Here is a 16,755-nt window from a genome sequence, read left to right as displayed (position 1 = left end):
GTCGACAATATCGACTGATTTGATCTTCTGGCCGTCCAAGGAACTCTCAAGATTCTCCGCCAGCACCACAATTCAAACGCGTCAATTCTTCGGCGGTCAGCCTTCTTCACAGTACAACTCTCGCATCCATACATCACAACTGTAAATACCATAGCACGAGTTATACGGATGTTGGTTGGCAGAGTAGTGTATCTGCTCTTTACTAGGCGGTCAAGGCTAACCATGGCTCTCTTTCCCAGAAGTAGGCGTCTCCTAATTTCATGGCTGCAGTCTCCTTCCGGGGTTAGCTTGGAGCCCAAGAAGAGAAAATCTGTCACAGCTTCCACTTCTTGTCCCTTGATGCTTTACCCGCGATACATTAGTGGTGCGGGAGAGATCCCACTTAGGATCTCAATCTACTCTGTCCCTTGATGCTCCAGAACTTGATGGGGCAAGACGCCATGATCTTTGTCTTTTTAATGTTCAGTTTAAGCCGAAACTTCTCACTCTCTTCTTGTACGCGCATCAGAAGTCTCTTGAGTTCCACTTCACTTTCTGCCATTAAAGTGGTATCATCCGCATATCTAAGGTTGTTGATACGTTTCCAAGCAATCTTCACTCCAGCTGAAGACTCGTCCAGACCGGCCTTCCTCATGATGCACTCAGCATATAGGTTAAATAGGCAGGGCGACAGTATGCAGCTTTGTCTCACTCCTTTCTCAATCAGAAACCAATCAGTAAGACCATGCCCAGTTCTGACTGTGGCCTCTTGCCCATCATACAGGTTCCTGAGGAGACAGATGAGGTGAATTGGAACTCCCATCTCTTGGAGAGCTTGCCACAATCTGCTGTGATCTACGCAGTCAAACGCTTTCGCATAATCAAAAAAGCAGAAGTAGATGGGTTTTTGGAACTCTCTTGCTTTTTACATGATCCAGCGAAGGTTGGCAATCTGGTCTCTAGTTCCTCTGCCCTTGCGAAACCCAGCTTGCACGTCCGGAAGCTCCCGATCCACATACTGCTGCAGCCTACCTAGGAGGATTTTCAACATCACCTTGCTAGCGTGCGAAATAAGCGCGATCGTGCGATAGTTGAAACAATCTTTGCTATTGCCTTTCTTTGGAATAGGGATGTAAACTGACCTCCTCCAATCCTGTGGCCACTGCGGGGTTGTCCAAATTTACTGACATAATGTATAACGTTAACAGCGTCGTCATGGTTGAGGTTTTGAAGCAACTCAGCTGGAATGCCATCAATTCCGCTAGCTTTGTTCTTAGCAAGGCTGGCTAAGACCCATTCAACTTCTCTCTTCAGGATGCCCGGCTCGAGATCAGTAATCACAGCCGTCTTTCAATCAATCAATCAAAGTGATCTTTATTTGTAGGAAACGAAATACATAAAGAATATTTGGACCGATAGCCGGGGGGCTAGTAGACGGTCCAGTACAGAATAAACTTGGTCAGGCAGCCGTAATGAGCGCATACAAACACACACACACACAAACATACAAAAAAAACGACTCAAACAGACAAGCAAAAAGAATCAACAGGCACGGAGAAAAATACTTTTCAGCAAGCAATTCATAGGCAATTAATACAAAACGCAAGCGCACACACACACAAAAAAAATGGGGGGGGGGGGGGGGGGAGGGGATCATAACTCTCCTTGGTTGTTAATAAAGAACATTTTACAACTCATTTTAAAGTTACCTGCAAGTTTTACATTAATAGGCAACGTGTTCCAATGTTTTGCTCCAGAAAATTGTACTAAACGTTCTCCGTACACATTGTGGCAGGCAGGGAGGTTGAAATTGCCATTTAATGCGTGTCTTGTATTGCGAGATGGCAACAAGAAAATATCAAGTGGCAGAGGAATACTAGTATTAATGATGTTATTTACCAATACACAGATTTTGTATTTAAGCATTGATTCTAAAGAAAGTACTCGATTTTCTAGAAATAAATTATTGTTGCTGCAGTTGAAAGATACGCGGTATATTATACGCAATGCTCTCTTCTGCAGTCTCTGTAAGGGAAGTAGATAAGTTTTGTACGTTTGTCCCCAAGACTCACAGCAGTAGCTGATGTGGCAGTGAAATAACGAAAAATACAGGGAACGTAGTATGGTGTACGGGAAATACCTTTTCGCCTTGGTAAGCGCGTAGCAACTGAAAGCTAGCTTTTTAGATAGCTTATCTATCTGCTCTTGCCAGTGCAAGTGTTGGTCAAAGATGATACCAAGGTATTTGAAAGAACAAACTTGCTGAATACAATCGTTGTTTAGAGATATGTGAATCGTACTAGGGTCAATGTTTCTTCTCTTGGAGTGGAATACTACATATTTAGTTTTATCTACATTTATTGTTAGTTTATTAGCACGAAACCATTCTGAAACATTAAACAGTTCGGACGTTATCGTATTTTCTAGGCCCAAGAGTGACTTAGATGTGAACAAAAGAGCAGTGTCATCTGCATACATAAAGACTTTTGAAAATTGAACGGCCTGCGGTAGGTCGTTCACGAAAATGGAAAACAAAACAGGACCCAATACAGATCCTTGCGGGACCCCGCAAGTCACAGGTAGTAGTGTGGAGTGTCTGTCACTCAGCACTACTTTTTGTTTTCTAGCGGAAAGGTAGCTATCAAAAAACTGGAGAGAGGCATTAGTAATACCACACGATTTTAATTTTTCCAATAACTCTGAGTGACAGACGCACTCAAATGCCTTTTTTATGTCGAGGAATATTACTATTGCAATTTGATTTTTGTGAAGAGCAGTGTTAATATGGTGAGAAAGTGATGTGACAGCAGTGGTTGTTGATTTGGCTGAGATAAAGCCATGCTGCTCAGCACAGATTACATTATTATCCAGCAGAAACTTGTTCAATTGTAAGGATATTAATTTTTCAAAAACAGTATTGATTATACTAAGCACAGATATGGGTCTGTAACTACTGGGGTCATTGGGATCTCCTGTCTTGTAGACTGGCACAACTTTCGCAATCTTCAAGCTTATTGGATACTGAGAGCTAACCATCGCATGGTTAATTATGTTGCATAAGGGGGTGCAAAGAATGTCGATATTGTCTTTTAGCACCTTCGATGGTATTCCGTCATAACCACAAGCTTTGTTTTCTCGCAGATTTTTAACTACTGATCTCATTTCTTCTTCAGTTATCTCCCGGAAAGCAAAGGTATTATTTGTTGCAATAGGTCTTCCTAGGTGAGGTGTTGTTGAAGGAAAGCCATTAACCAGTTTTTTTCCTCGATCGACGAAATTATTATTGAAGGTATCAGCCATCTCCTCTGAGATTAAGTCTGGAAGGATATGTTCTTTTTTCTTTAATCCAACAACATCGCTCACAATTCCCCATATCTTTTTGGAATTTCCTTCCTGTCTCATAATTAGATTAGTGTAGTATTGTTTCTTTGAGTTCCTCATCATGGCGACCGATTTGTTTCTGTAGCATCGAAACTGTTCCCGGTAATACCTATTAGTTCGATTGTTTTTCCACTTATGATAGTATGAATCTTTCTTTTTCAAGACTTCAAGTATAGCTTTTGTCATCCAAGGGCATATACCATGGTCGTAGTTACGCCTAGTGTATGTGTAAGTGGATCGGTCAATGACGTCTGTGATTTTCCTTATCAGTATTGATATTCAATATCTATGTCATCATCATGCACGCCTTCGAAATCTGTGCACTGAAGCAGCGATCGCACTTGAGCGTAATCGATTCGGGTGGTACGTTTTTTAAACTGCTTGGGAGGATAAAGCAAAGGGTCACAGGGATAAAGAATAAAGATGGGATTGTGGTCTGAGATGGCAATGTCGCACACACCAGCAAACACATTTATGTCCTTGTTGCAAAGCACATGGTCAATCAGAGAGGCGGATTGGTTAGTGACTCGAGTTGGCTCATCTATAACATTTGTCAAGTTAAAGGACTGTATCAGCAAGAGGTAATCACGGCAATCATCTTTCAACAAATCAATGTTGAAATCACCACATACAATCAAAGACGATTTACCCGTCGCAAGTGATAATAGCGTAGTTTCCATTACGGAATAGAATTTGTTTAGACAAGCGCTAGGTGGGCGGTAAACAACACCTATAATGATGCCACACTTCATTTCAATGAACAGTGTTTCAACTACACCTGCTTCATAACTAGCATTGCATTTACAGCAGTAGTCGATCCCTTTTCGAATAAAAAGTGCGAGGCCACCACCACGTGATACACTATCCCGCGGTCGCGAGAGGAAATTGTACCCAGGAATTTCAACAGTTTCACCTTGCTTGAGCCATGTTTCTGTCAGCGCAATAACATCAAAACGATACGAGTAATGTGACAGATAAGCAACCAAATGATCGAGGTTTTTCCTAGCACTCCGGATGTTGCAGTGTAACACAGATACCTGACCGCGCCCAAGCCATTTGTTTTCGATTTGAGCAGAAGTGTAAGTCATTCGGAGATACAGCGATTACAGGGTAGCCTATTTATTACTGTACCTGGGCGAGGTCAGCCATTCGCGTCACCTGCAGTACGTGCGAGTTTTCTGTCTTGCGCATCAAGATTTTACCTTCTATGACCCAGGCATACTTCCAACCCTTCTCTTTTTTTGCCTTCAAAGCGTGGCCCAGCAGCACTTTTTTTGCCGGGCACAAATGCTCGTTAACATAGACTGGTGAACTCTTTTCTTCTGAGCTGTTGAAACCCAGGTGAAATGTGTTTAGTCTTTGTTTTTTGGCAGCTTTCAGCATTTTGTCTCTAGCGGCACGGGAATGAAATTTGACCACCACATTTGACTCTTTTTTGTTCATAGATGGCACTCGGTGAACGACATCAATGTCACTCTCACTGATTTCAATTTGCAAATGGCGTGATATATCTGTCAAAGTAGCGACAAGGTTTTCACCCTGGACTACAGGAAGCCCCTTGATTTCCAGATTACTTCTCCTGCTGTACTGCTGCAAGTCAATCACCTCTTTCTTCACGTCTTCTAGTTCTTTTGAGAGGCGATCGTTGTCTTTTTTTATTTCTACGCTTTCAGCTTTCACATATTTCAGTTCCTTTTTCATTTCAGCTATTTCTGCCTTAAGCTCCTCAAAAATTGTGTTAATGAACTCCATGGATTTCCGCACTGGCTCAAGCTCATCTTCAATTACCTTTTTGAGGGCCTCTTTCAGCTCTAGCTGATTTGTCTCAAAGTGTGCTGACATGTCAGCAAGTGCTTTCACGACTTCCTTTATAGTCGAAGGTGCCTTGTCTCCCATAATATCATGTACAGACGGACGGAGCAGTCCAAGAGCCGCTATATAGCAACAAGCACCTTAAGTAAAAGAAGGCTCACACACGTACCTGCACAGAATGAAGCAGGCAGTTAGTTGCAGCTCAACGTTACGGCGTCCTGGACTGCTCCGGAATGGTGCTGAGGATGGGCTAGACAGCGGATTTTATAGCCTTCCTGTGACGTCGATGGCCCTTCGAGCTGCGCAAGCGCAGCTGACTGCCGGATGATAAAGTGTCGCCGACGGCCCTCCAACAGTCCAACAGCAAAGCGCAGGCACAAACAGGTATCTGGCGGACGCAGCACGTGGACGCTCGGTGTAGGCAATAAGCAGGATTTCAGGCGATGGCTTGAGGATTTTTTTCCCGATGACAGGCTGCACAGAATGAAGCAGGCAGTTAGTTGCAGCTCAACGTTACGGCGTCCTGGACTGCTCCGGAATGGTGCTGAGGATGGGCTAGACAGCGGATTTTATAGCCTTCCTGTGACGTCGATGGCCCTTCGAGCTGCGCAAGCGCAGCTGACTGCCGGATGATAAAGTGTCGCCGACAGCCCTCTAACAGTCCAACAGCAAAGCGCAGGCACAAACAGGTATCTGGCGGACGCAGCACGTGGACGCTCGGTGTAGGCAATAAGCAGGATTTCAGGCGATGGCTTGAGGATTTTTTTCCCGATGACAGGCTGCACAGAATGAAGCAGGCAGTTAGTTGCAGCTCAACGTTACGGCGTCCTGGACTGCTCCGGAATGGTGCTGAGGATGGGCTAGACAGCGGATTTTATAGCCTTCCTGTGACGTCGATGGCCCTTCGAGCTGCGCAAGCGCAGCTGACTGCCGGATGATAAAGTGTCGCCGACGGCCCTCCAACAGTCCAACAGCAAAGCGCAGGCACAAACAGGTATCTGGCGGACGCAGCACGTGGACGCTCGGTGTAGGCAATAAGCAGGATTTCAGGCGATGGCTTATGTTGGGTTTGCACATCCGGGTCCTTCTTGTACAGTTCTTCTGTGTATTCCTGCCACCTCTTCTTTATCTCTGAGGCTTCAGTGAGGTCCCTGCCTCGTTTGTCCTTTATCACGCCCAGCTTAGCACAGAAGCTTCCTATGATATATTTGATTGTCTTATACAGAGCTCTTGTGTTCCTCAATTGGCTGTTGTCCTCAACTGCTTGGCACTGCATGTTCAGGAAGGCATTCTTATCTCTCCTTGCTATTTTCTGAAAATCTGCATTGAGAGCCTTGTATCTTTCTTTTTCCCCCATAACTTTTGCCATCCTATTTTTCTCAGCTATTTGCAAAGCCTCTTCAGATAACCAGTTTGCTTTCTTGCATTTCTTTTGCTTTGGAACTACCTTAGTAGCAACTTCTTGTATTATATCACGAACATCAGTCCACATCTCTTCAGGCTCTGTCTTCTAGATCTAATTCTTGAAATCGATTCCTCACTTCAACAGCATATTCTGATGGAATTTGATCCAGATCATACCTGAAAGGCCTTCTAGTTTTCTGCGTTTTCCTCAATCGAAGCTTAAATTTGGCAACAAAAAGCTGATGGACAGTAATGTATATTGCGCAAAAAGACGAGACAAAGAGGAGAAGTGGACAACGACGGCGCAGAACTGACAACTGAATTTATTCGAAGAACGGAAGAGTATATATATAAGTACACACACTTGTTGTACCCACATGAGCATAGTCAAAAATGCATAAAAAATCTATATCAACACAGTAAAACTCCCCCCATCACACGCACGTGGTGAAAACTGCCGACGCACTAACGATTGTGCAGCATGGTCATCTCATTTTCTGTCAACGCGACGGACGTATTACTAACACAAACATTTTGCTTTCGGTTAATATGGAACGCCTCGGCGATTTCTCGAGTAGTCTGGTCTTTATGAAGAAACAATATATTAGTATCAACGAAGAAAGGTACACACTCACACGCGTTACAATGTTTTGCTAAGTTAGTATCATTCTTTTTTAAGGACTGCGCATGCTCCATCAGCCTAATGTTGATGCAACGGCCTGTCTGCCCAATATACGTACGGCCACAGGACAATGGTATTTGGTATACTACACCCATCCTACAACTAATGAAACTCTTGGCGTGATTGACCTGGCATCTGTTCTTACTTCTTGTGCCCCCCAGCTTTCTTTGAACCGCTGCACCTACCTTGCCAATCTTATTAGGGGCTGAAAACAACACCTGTACGCCATATTTTGCGCCTACTTTTTTAAACCGATGTGATAATGCATGTATATAAGGCACAACTGCAATTTTATTTCTTTCATTTTTTCTTTCTATCTGTCCGGAACACTTCAGAGAACGCAGAACCTTATCAGCACTAGCTACAAGCACTGAGTCTGGATAACCAGCCTCCCTACATCTGTTAGCTTGGATTTCAAGGCTATTATACATTTGATGTGCACAAGACTTATTGACAGCCATCCTAAAACAAGCTGTTACTATTCCAGATTTAACAAGTTTGGAGTGACATGACTTGTAGTTTAAAAGAGGCTTTACACTCCTAGGAGAGTACTGCCAACACACATGATTCATATTAAAAGTCAACTTTAAATCTAAAAATTGCAAAACATTTTTCTGAGGAACCTCAAAGGTGAACTTCAGTCCTGTACCATTCCGAGCAAAAATGTCAAGAATTTGAGGCACATTTACAGCATCCAAGGATCTAACTAAAACAAGAAAATCATCTACGTATCGGAATATACGAATGATCTTTCCTGTTAGGTCGCTCTCTATTTTTCGGTCGACATAACTAAGATAAATGTTACTGAGAACGGGGGCTACTTTAGCGCCTATGCACACGCCAGACTTCTGCATGAATAATTTATCGTCCCACATTACATAGGTGTTCTGAAGATAAAATGACAAAGATTGGCAAGGTAGGTGCAGCGGTTCAAAGAAAGCTGGGGGGCACAAGAAGTAAGAACAGATGCCAGGTCAATCACGCCAAGAGTTTCATTAGTTGTAGGATGGGTGTAGTATACCAAATACCATTGTCCTGTGGCCGTACGTATATTGGGCAGACAGGCCGTTGCATCAACATTAGGCTGATGGAGCATGCGCAGTCCTTAAAAAAGAATGATACTAACTTAGCAAAACATTGTAACGCGTGTGAGTGTGTACCTTTCTTCGTTGATACTAATATATTGTTTCTTCATAAAGACCAGACTACTCGAGAAATCGCCGAGGCGTTCCATATTAACCGAAAGCAAAATGTTTGTGTTAGTAATACGTCCGTCGCGTTGACAGAAAATGAGATGACCATGCTGCACAATCGTTAGTGCGTCGGCAGTTTTCACCACGTGCGTGTGATGGGGGGAGTTTTACTGTGTTGATATAGATTTTTTATGCATTTTTGACTATGCTCATGTGGGTACAACAAGTGTGTGTACTTATATATATACTCTTCCGTTCTTCGAATAAATTCAGTTGTCAGTTCTGCGCCGTCGTTGTCCACTTCTCCTCTTTGTCTCGTCTTTTTGCGCAATATACATTACTGTCCATCATGGTTCACCAACTCGCCCAATCAGCCGTTCTTCTACAGTTCATTTCTTGTACATGGGCTTCTATTTTGTGTCGAAACATCGATTTGTCTAACCCAGCAATACTGTCACCCATCATCGCCGTGTGTATCTGCCGAGCCCGCACTGCGTCGTGGCATTGCCGATACGATACCTGCCCTCCGGATGTGCAAGCACTTTGTGGCTGGTTACGACCTTCTACGGGGCACAACAGAAGAATTTGCAGAATTCTCAGGAGTGAATGGTGGCGGCAGGCGAGGCTGTTCAAGGACGTACTTCGGACTAAGTGCCTGGTTGAGAACACTCTCCGTAATCAGCGTGTGTTTCGTGAGTGGTGTAAGACTACCGATCAGCTGACGGAATTCCTTTGGAGCGCAGTCCGTCCAACCCTCCCAAAAGGTACGAGAAGACCGGCATCAGAAGGAAAGCTTTTGGTCTTGGATGATGTCGCTTTGGATTCTAAGCATGAAAAGACTTTACGCCTCGGACCAAAGTTCTGTCTTGACCCTGGGATGTTAACGGTTGAGAAGTTGGCTTTTGCTCGCAGTGTATCGTCCAAAGCTCAGTTCGATGATAGGTCTAGGTGTATTTCAGAGTGTGTTGATGCGGTAGCCAGTAGCAAGTCTAGTGGTCGGCGTAGTAACAGGTTTCGCTCATTGGTCAATTACCTGTGTGACAATCGTTTGCACGTTGTGCAGTCTGATAAAGAAGGCTACTTTGTTGTACTGTCCGAGAAACAGTTTTCAGAAAAAGCATGTGAGTCAGTAAGGAAGCATTTTAGAGTGAGCAGAAAGGATCCGGTTGAGTGCAAGAAAGAGGCTGTGGCGTTATTGCATGAATTTGGACTAGAGAATTTGGCAAGCAAAGTAAAGAAAGCTGAACTTCCAGTTCTTGAAATTTTCTTTTCAGCAAAAACGCATAAGCCTGGCATCCCTTTCCGGGCAATAGTTTCTGAGCGCCAGACTTGGCAAGTAGTCGTATCGTCTTACCTTAACAATCATTTGTCAGCACTTTCCGTTATTGACCCGTTTCTTGTGCCTAACACAGAGACCGTTGTAAAGCATCTTTTCAACGAGAATATGGCTTCTTGCTCTGGCTTTAGCATAGATGTGGTTGACTTGTTTTATTCTCTTCCTCATAATCAACTTCTACAATGTGTGAAGAATTGCATCACAGAGGATAATGATGAGTGTTTATTTCGAAATGAGTGCGGTATAACTGTTGGATCCTTCCTGGAACTTTTGTCATTTTATCTTCAGAACACCTATGTAATGTGGGACGATAAATTATTCATGCAGAAGTCTGGCGTGTGCATAGGCGCTAAAGTAGCCCCCGTTCTCAGTAACATTTATCTTAGTTATGTCGACCGAAAAATAGAGAGCGACCTAACAGGAAAGATCATTCGTATATTCCGATACGTAGATGATTTTCTTGTTTTAGTTAGATCCTTGGATGCTGTAAATGTGCCTCAAATTCTTGACATTTTTGCTCGGAATGGTACAGGACTGAAGTTCACCTTTGAGGTTCCTCAGAAAAATGTTTTGCAATTTTTAGATTTAAAGTTGACTTTTAATATGAATCATGTGTGTTGGCAGTACTCTCCTAGGAGTGTAAAGCCTCTTTTAAACTACAAGTCATGTCACTCCAAACTTGTTAAATCTGGAATAGTAACAGCTTGTTTTAGGATGGCTGTCAATAAGTCTTGTGCACATCAAATGTATAATAGCCTTGAAATCCAAGCTAACAGATGTAGGGAGGCTGGTTATCCAGACTCAGTGCTTGTAGCTAGTGCTGATAAGGTTCTGCGTTCTCTGAAGTGTTCCGGACAGATAGAAAGAAAAAATGAAAGAAATAAAATTGCAGTTGTGCCTTATATACATGCATTATCACATCGGTTTAAAAAAGTAGGCGCAAAATATGGCGTACAGGTGTTGTTTTCAGCCCCTAATAAGATTGGCAAGGTAGGTGCAGCGGTTCAAAGAAAGCTGGGGGGCACAAGAAGTAAGAACAGATGCCAGGTCAATCACGCCAAGAGTTTCATTAGTTGTAGGATGGGTGTAGTATACCAAATACCATTGTCCTGTGGCCGTACGTATATTGGGCAGACAGGCCGTTGCATCAACATTAGGCTGATGGAGCATGCGCAGTCCTTAAAAAAGAATGATACTAACTTAGCAAAACATTGTAACGCGTGTGAGTGTGTACCTTTCTTCGTTGATACTAATATATTGTTTCTTCATAAAGACCAGACTACTCGAGAAATCGCCGAGGCGTTCCATATTAACCGAAAGCAAAATGTTTGTGTTAGTAATACGTCCGTCGCGTTGACAGAAAATGAGATGACCATGCTGCACAATCGTTAGTGCGTCGGCAGTTTTCACCACGTGCGTGTGATGGGGGGAGTTTTACTGTGTTGATATAGATTTTTTATGCATTTTTGACTATGCTCATGTGGGTACAACAAGTGTGTGTACTTATATATATACTCTTCCGTTCTTCGAATAAATTCAGTTGTCAGTTCTGCGCCGTCGTTGTCCACTTCTCCTCTTTGTCTCGTCTTTTTGCGCAATATACATTACTGTCCATCATGGTTCACCGACTCGCCCAATCAGCCGTTCTTCTAAAAAGCTGATGATCGGTGCCACAATCGGTCCCAGGCCTTGTTTTTACTGCTTGTATAGCGCTTCTCCATCTCTGCCGGCAAAGAATATAATCAATCTGATTCCTGTACAGACCATCCGGTGAAGTCCATGTGTACAGGCGCCTCTTGTGCTGTTGAAAATGAGTATTCGGTATGGTCAGGTTGTCTTCTTGACAAAACTCTACTAGCCTCTGCCCAGCTTCATTTGCCTCACCGAGACCGAACTTGCCTGTAATTCCGGATATTTCTTCACTCCCCACCTTAGCATTCCAGTCTCCAATGAGAAAAAGGACATCTGATGAGTGAGTGCGGTCTAAAAGGCATTGCAGGTCAGCATAAAATCTCTCAACGTCAGCTTCTTCAGCAGTAGTGGTTGGTGCATAGACTTGGATAACTGTTATGTTGAAAGGCATGACCTTGGATCCGAAGTGAAATCATTCAGTTGTTTTTGGGGTTGTACCCTAGCACTGCTTTGCCCATTCTTCTATTTACTATGAGAGCGACCCCATTCCTTCTCCTGGATTCGTGCCCACAATAAAAGACATCATGGTCGCCGGAATTAAATTTTGCCATTCCGGTCCACTTGAGCTCGCTGATACTCAAGATATCAATGTTCAATCTGTCCATTTCTCGCTTGACGACAGCCAGTTTACCTTGCGTCATAGATCTTACATTCCATGTTGCTATGTGATATATCTCCTTGCAGCATCGGACTTTCCGGTCGCTTCCCGACACATCCACAACTGAGCGTCCTTTTGGCTTTAGCCGAGCCGCTTCATTCGTCCTGGAGCTACTAGGAATCGCCCTTTGTTCATCCCCAGTAACATGTGGGACGCTTTCCAACCTGGGGGGCTCATCTTCCGGCGCCATATCATTAATGCTATTGTGACTGGTCATTGGGTTTTCTTGGCAGGAAGTACTGGAGTGGATTGCCATTACCTTCTCCAGTGTATAACATTTTGTCAGAACTCTCTGCCGTGACCTGTCTATCTTGGGTGGCCCTACACAGCAGAGCTCACGACTTCATCGAGTTTTGCAAGCCCCTCCGCCACGACAAGGCAGTGATCCATGAAGGGGATCTGACACATAGTGTTTTGCAATACATCTGGGGCCGAGGGAATGCTGAATGTCAGCCGCAAGTACTGGTACCTTTCGAAAGGGGTGGCAAGAGTAAATATTCTTGCAGTTTCTGGGTCCAATGGGATCTGATGGAAACCTGAGTTGGCATCCAGAGTTGAGAACCATTGAGCACCAGCTAGCTCAGCCTCAATATCTTCACGTTTAGGCAGCTGATAGTGTTCTCGTTTCCCCCACTTATTTATAGCCCTGGGGTCTACGCAAATCCTAAGTTGACCATTCTTCTGCAAAGCAATGACCAAGGGAATCACCCAGTCCGCTGGCTCCTGCACCTTCTTGATCATGTCGGCCTCGGATAAGCGCTTCAAGTCCTGCTCTAGCGGTTGGCACCCGACGAGCTGCTTGTACTGTAGGGGTGTCTCCATCCTTTAGGACCATATATGGTAAGTTCGTTTGATGCATCCCAGGCCGTGGTGGTGGTGGTAAAACTTTAATTTCCAACGCGGAATGCCTCCGGAAACTCCTTCACCACATCGTCGCAGGTGACTGCAAAAACGCGGTTGACAAATCCAAAGAGCTCACAGGCATGAAGATCCAGGATGGGAGTACGGGATTTTTCGACGATGAACTCGACAACCTGCTCCATTCCATTGCAGGCCACTGGCAACTGTGTTTTACCAACATGCGCAATTACGCCTCCATTGTAGCTGCGCAAAATTGAGAAGCTCTTCCGAAGCGGCGCTTTGTGTCCCATTCGTTTCCAACACGACAATGGCAAAAGGTTCGCCTGCACCCTGGTATCAATTTTTAATTCAACGTCGATACCTCCCACCTTCGCTGGTACGAGCCACTCACTCTTGGCTTCCGTAAGCACGATGTGGCGGCGCTTGTGTCGCCAGGCTCGGCCAGCTGGGGGTGAAAAGGCTTAGCGCCCCTAAAAATACAGGAAACCGAAAATTTTCAAAGCAGTTTTCTCATTTCACGGGACATCTATGAAGTTTTTATTCGGTACAGAGCAACCATGAACATCCTAGAACAGATCATGAAAGTAAGAAATCTCATTACCGAGGCGAAATATTTTTAAAACACCGCGAAACGTATGGGGGTGCGAGTTGGGAGGGCGACACATAGAAACGCATGCAAACGCAACTTACCGCAACATTTTTCTCGTTTCGCAGAGCACCAGAGCAACATTGGCCAGCACTTTGAAGATATGTGTGACAAAGTGTGCTGCGTCATTGCGGAGGCAATCTACTTTTAAAACCCCTCGTTGTCTAGAATCCGATTTAGAAATGCATTGCGGTAGCGCGGCCCGAACAAAATATATGCAAAGAACCGCAAAGAAGCTGACTTCGTGGCTCCGAAAACAGTCGTTTGTTAATTGAGCTGGTGCACTATTCTAAGACCATCAATATACGTATGCAACAACATTTCGCGTCTAACATCTTTGTAAAGCATATTTATCAGTAAGTATAGTGCGATGCGTTTCCAGACGAACCCTCACGTCTAGATGCGAGACGCCCAAGCGGCTTTTTTTTTCTTTTTCTTTTTTGGTGAACGTCTTGTACCACACCCCAACATCATGCTGCATGGCGGAAGAAAAAAAAAAGATTGCAATGGCTGGTAAGGCAGTAATGATGCCGTCGAGACGCGGTTCATTTTGTACACTGAGAGGAATAAAACGCAAATTAACGGGCACTCCATTATTGCGTTCTGAAAACATCGATCGTGGCTAAGTAGAGGCGGTAAGTATTAAAAGGAATGAATAAGTAATTGCGTCGCGATACATGCGTGCGGTGAGCAAGTCGTAAGCGAACAACGTCCGTGCACGCGGTGCGTGGTCTGCGCCGTACGGAAAGAATCAAAATAAGACGAGGAAACCGCACATCAAGCGCAGGACGATATATGACAGCCATAGCGATGCCACGAAAAAAAAAAAAACGAAAAAATATTTGACTAGCATATGTGCCCGTTGATCACCTTGCGGCTTGCGCGCACCCACCTGATTCAAAACAATTGTATGCCTCCAGGGACTACCTGGGCGGTCTCTGTAGTGCAGCGATTCGGAGAAAAAATCAAAAACACTACAATGTTTGCCATTCCCAATAGTCTAAGAGCGCCCACGTCAGTCTGGAGGACTTCCCAATGTGTTTCAAGCATAGCAAATGGGCCCGGGTGCACAACGACGTCAATGTGCAGCTTTTCATCGTAACGCTGCTTATCCGATTCCGACAAGCTTTTCACGTAGCCCGACATTGCTGCATCGCACACTACATTCCCTTACAAGTACTGCAAGTGTGACGATTTACGGGACTGTTCACAGCACGATAAACTGTCCGCGCACAGTTGCAGACGACCATGCACCACCGGCGCCGTCGCTAGCGGACGCCCCGAAGCTGCAGAGGCGTCGTATGCTGCAATGCGCGATTCTCGTTCGGTCCATATTGTCGTATGGCGTTTGATAACTGCGTTTTAAATGTAATTCTCTCTAGGATGTATCACTGGGGTGACAGTATTGTCAAGTTATTTACCTTATGCCGCAGCATATCAGACTGTAAACAAGACTGCGCGATTCGCTTCACCCATCTTGCCTTTTGGGGGTGTCTGGATTCACAACAAAGGTTATTTGGGGAGTTTTAAAAGTGGGTTGTCTCCGCAATGACGCAGAATACTTTGTCGCACAATTTTTTAAAGCACTGGCCAACGTTTACCGACCGGCCACCCCTTCTGATGCTCTGCGAAACAAGAAAAATGTTGCGGTAAGTTGTGTTTACATGTGTTACGACAGGTCGCCCTCCCAACTCGTACCCCCAACGTTTCACGGTGTTCTAAAAATACTTCGCCTCGGTAATGAGATTTCATATTTTCACGATATGTTCTATGATGTTCATAGTTGCTTTGTACCGAATAACAAACATCATAGGTGCCCCGTCAAATGAGAAAACTGCTTTGGAATATTTCGATTCCATATAGACCTATGGGCGCTAACCCTACTTTTCCCCCCCAGTCGGCTGCGGCGTCGCGAGCGCCCCCTTTGTTTGTAAACACGGTGTTGGTCTATACCTCTAGAATATCAAATTCGTTCTCAGATGTTGGCTCCTCGTTAACTTCGTGGATGGTTGATCGTGTGCAACACGATGTAAAATGACCTTTTTGTTGCATTTGTGGCACTCTTTACCTGCTGTCGGGCAAGCTGGCCCCTTGTGAACGTAAGCACACTTGTTGCAGCGTTGTCTGATCGCCGCTCGTGGCTTCGTCCCCTGTTTCCTGGACCCTTGGCTCATAGAGGGAATCGTTTGCTCCTGCTCGTTCCACAGCTTACTCTGCTTGGTCGATAACTCGTCTGTCTTACACATGTCGACCGTTTTCTCAAGGGTTAAGTCCTGTTCGCGCAGCAGCCTTTGTCGGAGTTCCTTATTGCCGTCCCATGTGCGATTTGGTCTCGAATCATGGAATCAGCCAAACTGCCGAAATCGCAAGCTTTGGCTCAGCTGAAGTTCAGCAGCAGATCCCGGTAAAACTGCTCGAACGACTCACCCTCAGCTTGCTCTCGCATGCGAAAGACGAAACGCTGGCAGGTCTCATTTTTCTTCAGCGAACAGCACTGAACTTGCTCAGCACCGTTTCGAAGGTAGTCTAGCCTTCCAGTCCGAACGTGTTGTATGCGTCGACGGCTTGTTCAACAGCCACGTGCAATAGCAATGCCGTCTTCTGTGCGCTGCTTCAGGCCACCGTCGGTTCTGTCGCTGTCATGAAAATTTACAGGCGTTGCTTGAAACGTCTCCAGTTCCCGGCAACGTTTCCAGAGAACTGGGGCGGCTCCGGGGCTTTCAGTCCCTGCATGTCAGTGGCGTCTTTGTCTTTTCTGACACTATGTATTGTCAGGTCAGCCACACACAACCAGCGCGGAGGGTGAAAAGCGAAGTTTATTTAGCGCTCACCGCACACATCTTTTTGGTGGCGCTCGTGCTGCGCCCTGGTTGCCGGCTCAACTACTATAAAGTAAGCCAACTACCGATACAACTGCTTGGAAAGTAAAACTCAATTTCGTTCACCTAGTGTACTCTGATTACAACCATGTGCTGAGATAAACATGTGATGTCCTATTATACTGGAAAGTATACATACAATCACTTCAGGGGGAGTTACTCATTGCACGCCTAATTTACATCTCACCCCAAAGCACTTATTTCATGCTAAGGCTCCTCGTGTGTCAAGAAG

The 16,755-nt window shown here is 44.8% G+C and overlaps 2 protein-coding genes across 3 annotated transcripts in view; one reads left to right on the top strand and one right to left on the bottom strand.

Moving 5' to 3' along the window:
• LOC146175423 (uncharacterized) overlaps positions 1 to 16,755 on the bottom strand; it is a 57,465-nt gene that overhangs the window by 7,483 nt on the left and 33,227 nt on the right. The window lies entirely within an intron of this gene.
• On the top strand, positions 8,553 to 12,075 carry LOC146175425 (uncharacterized). Its single transcript, XM_084580804.1, has 2 exons — positions 8,553 to 8,571; positions 8,898 to 12,075. Exons 1-2 carry the CDS (start codon positions 8,553 to 8,555, stop codon positions 11,177 to 11,179), a joined length of 2,301 nt encoding a protein of 766 aa, XP_084436930.1. The 3' UTR covers positions 11,180 to 12,075.

The sequence above is a fragment of the Amblyomma maculatum genome, chromosome 10 (genome assembly GCF_055883805.1).
Source record: "Amblyomma maculatum isolate TAMU_Amacu chromosome 10, ASM5588380v1, whole genome shotgun sequence".
NCBI classification, from domain to species: Eukaryota; Metazoa; Arthropoda; class Arachnida; order Ixodida; family Ixodidae; genus Amblyomma; species Amblyomma maculatum.
The sequence above is the reverse complement of the archived record's forward strand: the minus strand, read 5'-3'. Positions and strand labels throughout refer to the sequence as shown.